The sequence below is a fragment of the Sander lucioperca genome, chromosome 20, assembly GCF_008315115.2.
Source record: "Sander lucioperca isolate FBNREF2018 chromosome 20, SLUC_FBN_1.2, whole genome shotgun sequence".
NCBI classification, from domain to species: Eukaryota; Metazoa; Chordata; class Actinopteri; order Perciformes; family Percidae; genus Sander; species Sander lucioperca.
Genome location: NC_050192.1, coordinates 8589221 through 8596233, shown reverse-complemented (window position 1 = coordinate 8596233; position 7013 = coordinate 8589221). Strand labels below are relative to the sequence as shown.

Here is a 7013-nt window from a genome sequence, read left to right as displayed (position 1 = left end):
TAAAAACAGAGGTTAGGAACAATGCAATTCACCATGAGCTCGAAAAGTTTTATTTCACATATTGTGCAAAAACCTCTGGTATCAAGGTGCACCAACAGTTCATGTGCAAAACAAGCATTGTTAATAATTGATTAAAGGAGTGCATATCCCTTTAAATGTAACAATTTTTCAAATCAAAACAACAAAGTCAAACATGCTTAAAGCTATAGTGCATAGTTACTGTCTCCCCCATGAGGAAAGTAATGACAACACTGTTGGCACATCCACATGATACAAGCTTTAGATCACAGACATGACACGCAGCAAAGGGCAGCAGGTCAGATTCAAACCCTGCGCCACTGCAGGACTCAACCAACGTGGGGCAAATGCTCTTACTGGGTGAGCTAGAGGTCGCCCCAACAGTTTACATTTTTACTTTGGTGGAGGAAATGGGCAGCGAGTTCAAGAATTTCTCCAGCGTGAAGAGATAGTCTTCTGGGTGGCATCGCATGTGGGCTGCATGTCTCGACTCCTTCCACTTCCTGCTCTCCACAGTCATGCCCCTCTTCCTCCACAGGTCAATTAAAGTTTCCATGTCAGCCAGGTTGCACAGGGCATCGTTTTCACTGAAGAAGAAGAGGGCCGGTGCATTAACTGGGCTGTTGCGGAAAACCTGGATGCTGTTGTTGTAGAAGTCTGCTGTGTGGGTTTTGAAGAGCCAAAAGTAAAGCATGGCGATGTTTTTGATAAAGTTGGAAAAACGTGGCATCAGAGTCTTGCCAAGGCCTGAATACCAACAAGAGACAGTGAAATATCAAAAGGGTTAATATTTCATAATTAAGAGTACAATGACATATACACAACACATTATTGTATTATTACTGTAGCTTCAAAACATTATGAGTGCCGGGGAAAATGTGTCTCACTCTCTACCACCCACAAAATTAATATTAATGGATTTTGCCACTCCTAGTATTCTTTTTCTTACTTCTATTTGGAGGATACTCATGCTCAAAGTTTTGGAACTACAGTTCCCATATTTCTTTATAGAGTATAATGTTGCCATGGATTCCGTGACTTATGTTGTGGGCAAAAACTTGTTTATTGCCTATATTTGTTTACATTTTGGGTAAATTAGCACCATTAAAAGTATGAAGAATTAGCTATTAACAGTTCTTGTTTGCAATGTACCCATGGATAAGCAGACAACTATCACTGTTTTTTTTTTTTTAACTTAAAAACGTGATGATTCTTAGGCTTTCTGTAAGTTCTGGAGTTATAAGGGGCGTCTATCTTCTACGATTTCTAAGAAGATTTATGTTTATTCGTAATGGACATCAGAGATAATGGAATCCTGGGAAGTTGTAAGTCACACTGAATCAAAAAATATGTGTATAATGACTCTGTGTTAATATAGCCTAAAACATTCAAGATTAAGCATACCAACTCTAAAAGATATTAGAATAACCCTTTAAAAAAACGTTACCATGTTAACTCAGGACGTTTAAAACCCCACTTTCTAAGAAGAGCGCCAACTAGTCGATCAACGTGAAATTAATCTGCGAATATTTTGATAATTGATTAATCATTTAGGACATTTTCATGAGAAAAAACAAACAGAGAACAATGTAAACCGTTTGCAGGCACTGTCCTAAGGCAGGTTAGAAACAAGCTGTCACAAATAATTCCTGGACTCCTGACAAACTGGAGCAGCAGGTCAGCTGTCTAATGAATTATTTAAAGATCTGACACACATATCCAAACACAAAAGTAACCTGAGGGGAATCACACTCACTCACCTATTGCCATGTGATGCAGAGTGCCAACCACCAAGCTGTCATAGATGTGCCCTATCACCCTCTGGACCAGCCATGCATGTTTTTTCTGTCCCTGAGCAATGTGGGTGAGTGTCTGGGTGAAAGTGTAGCCACCGATGGATGAGGCGTGGACCAGCACCGCCCTCCCTGAGAACTGAGGCTCCTCCAGAACCTTCAAAACCTCCAATCCGTGGTCCAGCCCCCATCGAGGCCACAGGAAGTGCATTACATTAGTCTGAACCAGGAGGACATCCATGCCACGGTCCAAGTAAAGGTCCCTGTACTTGCCTACCGCCGCTGGCTGGGCACCGAGCCAGGAAAAGAAAACAAGAAGAGGGTGGGAAGTGGCTGCAGAATCTGATTGATTTTGGGAGGAGATAGGTGTGTGTGAAGGTGAATCTGAGAGCAACGGAGAGGAGGCAGGACCTGCAGAGGAGGAGTCGCTGAGGGGCAGAGCTGACGGTGATATGGGGCAAACAGAAGTGGAGGTTTGAGAGTTTGCTTTGACAGCACATACTGTCTCTTCCCCTGCCTCCGAGAAAGGAGTGTAATAATAAGTTATGCCATTGCTGATCCTTTTGGTAATGAACCTCCCTCCATTCACTTGTTCAGACATGGTGCTGTCATTCCTGAAGAGACTGCAACAAATAAACCAATTTAGTCATTCCCACACTGACAGCAAAGACTGAAATGGTTTAGGCTACGTATATGTTATTTCTGAGGATTTCACTATAAAACTATATAATATAAGTCTTTTGGATGAAAAGAAACACATTTCACGTTGATTTAAAAATGTATTTATATGTTCTAAGTCCAAATCAAAAACATTTAAATTACAAACCATGTACTGTATAATGCTAGTGATAGGTTATTATACTCATAGATGTCAATTTGTTAACATGGAAATAGTACTAGTATTATTACCAGTAGTAGTATTATATCGACATATTTATATTAGATATGTATCATTATTACCAGTACTTTCAAAACATCTCAGATATGGTAAAACAAATCATACTGATGTATATTTTTTAAAATAAAATATATAATGAAATAACATTAAATATGTGATATTTACAATAGTGAATATTTCATAAAAATTGTACATGTATTATCTCAGCATCACTAGCCTGAAATGATTGCAGCATATATATATATATATATATATATATATATATATATATATATATATATATATATATATATATATATATAATAGAATAACATTAGATGTATCATATAACAACAATGAATGATCAGAAGTTGTATTTGATTTGATTAAAAGTCCCTTTAAATTACATTGGCTTAGCTTCACTACGTCTGGAATGACTTTTTTGTTACTAACTTTCTGTAGGAGGGCGAACTAAAAATGTATACTTTTTACATTACAAAGACATTTTAAAGACATATTTATCATAACATAGCTAGCCTACCAAAACAGAATGGTAGAGATGGCTCAATCAGGTTGTTTAACACAGTTTTCAATGAGATATAGTGACTTGAAATGTGCTCTACCAAGCAGTTGAGCAGAACGGTATACTAACAATGACATAAATGTGTAATTTTTGGTTGCCATATCACCCATGATCTATGTGACACATGCTCTAAATACAGTTTGAACTATTTTTTTTTAATAATTAACACTTGAAATGACGAAGATTGAGGGGAAGTGGTCGCTGCAACGCTTCACCGTTCTCCGTGTAACCTCTAGGTAACCTCCGATGGCGGTGCAACTGGAACGTTTTTAAGAATCACCGGTTCTCATGCGGATATAGCACAGCATCAGTTCATCATCATCATTTTTATATACCGTCTATGGCATCAGCCAGTTGCTTTTGTTTTTTTATATGTATGCTAGTTCCGCAAGACAGGTCACACACACACGCAATATGTTATCACAGCAACATATCATTCTGTTACCCGATGGCGAGCAGCAGATTTCCCATTCTATGAGGCTAGAATGTGCGGGAGCGTCCTGGTCCTCCTGGTTCCCTGTAAAATGACTTCGGAAGGTCGGTCCGATCTGCCGCGGTGGCGGTGTCGGTGCCTGGTCATGGATGTATTAAGAGAAGGTGCCCGGTGCCTAGGATGGCGAAGGCATGACCCGTGCTACTGCCTCTGATTGGTTAGTACTCGTTGCCTTCGTTGTTTGGATTGGTTAGGTTTAGGCATGAGGAGTGAGATTGGTTAGGTTAGGCAGAGCCAGAGCCATGTCTTTCTCTATCACTCTGGGCAGAGCCATTTCTCTATCACTCTGGGCAGAGCCATAGAGATATCACTCTGACTCTGGGGTTAGGGTAAGACCAGGTTAAGCCAATCAGAACACGTCGTCCGGTGCCGGTGCTGGCTCAGCGACGTCAACGTAGCAACTTCTCCTTCGCGTTCTTCTTTTTGGGTTTTTGTCTTTTTGGGCGGTTGGCAAACAAGGAAGTGGTGCATGACCGCTACTAATATCTCTATTAGCTATCACAAACAGCAAGTTTATCCAACATTTCTAGTGAAAGCCAAGCATTGTAAAGGGTTACTGTTATATTATAATATATCTATTATAAATTCCATGTGTCCTCTTTTCCAAAACATAGCAATAAAGAGTTATTGATGGGAGATATTGCAGTTTAAACAGAGCTTATCTCTGGATCTGTTAGGCTATTGATAGTTCAAAGGACCTCGTGGCCAGAATAAGCTGCCTGACCACAAGGCAATAAGGTCACATAAAATCTAAATAGGGAAACATTAGAAGGTTATGAAGTAGGCCTATATTTGTTCTGACCTACTAATCAAATAACTGCAAGACATGTTAATGCCACGAGATGGAGCCAGAGGCTAACACAGAAAGAATAGAATTTGACTACTTCAGTATGTGGAGCACTTTGATGAATGTGTATAATTAATCGTGTATTGATTCAGTTGTAAAAGTGGTAGATATGTCATTTCTATGAATTTCTGTGGATTTGATGTCTTGTAAAGTGACTTGGGCCTCATGGTGTTCATGATTCTACGTTTAAATCCACGCCTGGAGAAATGTTTATAATTAGATAAAGTCGTTTAGCAAAATGTAATACATTCCAGCAAATTATTATAGTCATGATTATCATTATAATTACCTTTTTTCAGCTGCCCACTTTCTTCAAACCACTCAGATGTATCTAAGCAGTGATCCCGCAAACCATTTCCAGAAAATGTAATCCCTCCAAAACTGCCTTCATGACATTCATACGTGGATGTCTCAGAATTTCCTCCAAATTAATAGTAACAAGATACCTTATTCTCAAATTATAGGAACACTGTCTCATTCTGTAACCCCATTGTAGGAATCCTGGTATCACATTTGACAGCAGTTAACATAAACACATCCTGTTTACTAACTGTATATTTCAAAGATTGGGCAATTTCTATCTACCAAGTAGTGCTATTTAAATAAACTTGACTTGCTTTACCAGATACCTGGAAACTATTATTGCCACCTTTATCCAGTAGTGGAAGAAGTATTCACATCTTTTACTTAAGTAAATGTAGATATTCCACAATTAAAAATAAATAAATAGATAAATGTAGTGGAGTAAAAAGTACTATATTTTCATATAAAGTAGCGTAAAATTACAATACTCTTACAATTGTACGTAAGTACAGTGTTTAGGTAAATGTACCTTACACCTTGTCCATATAGCTTTTTATTAGGTGTAATGTATTTAACTAACATAGTTTTATCTGTGTTTATTTTTCATTTGTCTTACGGTAAAGCACATAACTGTTTTTGTGCTATATAAATAAAGTTGATTACATCATTATATATTAAAATGCCTTGTCTTCTTCCATTTCAGTTATTTACATCAAAGTTGCCATTTGATCCTGAGATGCTGACCGCAAAATCTGATGTTTGCAGTTGTTTTAGATCATTTTAACCAGGAAAATCCATCTTAGCTGCTGGAAACATCCTGATGTGTCACGTTGTCTACGTCTAGATTTAGATGGTTCAGTGGGAAAAAGGAATATCTTCCACCAAACCATGCATACTGGCACAGAAACACAAGGTACTTATCTTTTATAAGAGTGTATTTTATCCCTGGTGTATCCTTTAACTCTTCTAACCTCTAGTTTTCCTCTTTGAAATCCCCTTAAGTAGCTTTAAGATTCTAAAAAGCATCCTATTGCCTCTTAACAGTATCTGCTGCTAACAGCATCACACACTTATTATTTATTTGCTTGTTTTAACTCTTTATTCGAGTTACAGTGTTTACACTGAGTGAGATATTCAAACCTAAATTTTTTTTTGGAAAAATATTCTTGTGCATAATTGTATACACATCCCCGTAATTCAGCCTGATGCATTTGGTATTATTACAAACTTTGAGATTTCCACTCAAATTTAAAATAAAGGTATGAGGTTTTGAATGAAGCCTGGCTGCACAGCACAAGTTTACCGATTTATGTTTTTTGCATTAAGCTTAGAAGTGCATTAGATTTTTCATTGTGGCTATAAACACACACACACACACACACAAAAAAAAAAAACTTTGCTGACATCACCGTCAGGGTTGTCATGACAGTGTTTTGTGTGTAGGTGACTTTAAAATGGCTGTCACAGTTGTGATCAGGTCTTTCCATTCTTTCACATAGAGGCAGCAGAAGCAGTTTTAGGTCATCACATTCACTCACTTTCTCTTTTTTTTCTCTTTTTCTGGATCTATTTTCCGCAGCCATTTGCACCTTCCCCCACCGAACACACACACACACACACACACACACACACACACACACACACACACACACGCACGCACATTACCTTATATTTTCCAGTACTCCAGTATAATATTAGAATTAATTTTTGGGTTTGTTTCTATTTACAAGCATATTAATATCCCAGTTGTGACTGGTTTTATGGTATCCTGGTTATGTGTTGCACATGTAAATATAATATCCTTGTTTCAGAATCCTGTATAAGCATTTAACCTGGTTTGGAGAAACCTTCTGGCTGTACTCCGTTAAACTAGGACACTGGCATGAAATCACCTCATCCAGGTTTCTGATCTGGTCCTATCATCAATTAAACAAAATATTCAATAATAAGCAATGCAATGAGGAGCTTTTGCTTAACTGCTCTATGTTTACACATCGTCATTTAATCAACTGTAAATATACAAATCTTTATTAGTCCAGCTTTAATTTCAAAGGTGTGGCTACCAATTTTATTTTGTGTGCAAACCTGTGTGTGCGACA

The 7013-nt window shown here is 37.8% G+C and overlaps 1 protein-coding gene across 2 annotated transcripts; it reads right to left on the bottom strand.

The window, feature by feature from the left end:
* Nucleotides 1-263: 263 nt before the first annotated feature.
* LOC116060147 lies at nucleotides 264-3922 on the bottom strand. Of its 2 annotated transcripts, none has more exons than XM_031313582.2 (3): nucleotides 3717-3922; nucleotides 1779-2434; nucleotides 264-765 (listed from the first exon to the last, which is right to left on the bottom strand). In XM_031313582.2, the coding sequence occupies exons 1-3, from the start codon at nucleotides 3740-3742 to the stop codon at nucleotides 404-406; spliced, it is 1044 nt and encodes a 347-aa protein (XP_031169442.1). In that variant the 5' UTR covers nucleotides 3743-3922; the 3' UTR covers nucleotides 264-403. The 2 variants fall into 2 exon arrangements, with proteins under 2 accessions (XP_031169442.1, XP_031169443.1); XM_031313583.2 differs by having other exon boundaries at nucleotides 1779-2425; nucleotides 3717-3902.
* Nucleotides 3923-7013: the final 3091 nt, after the last annotated feature.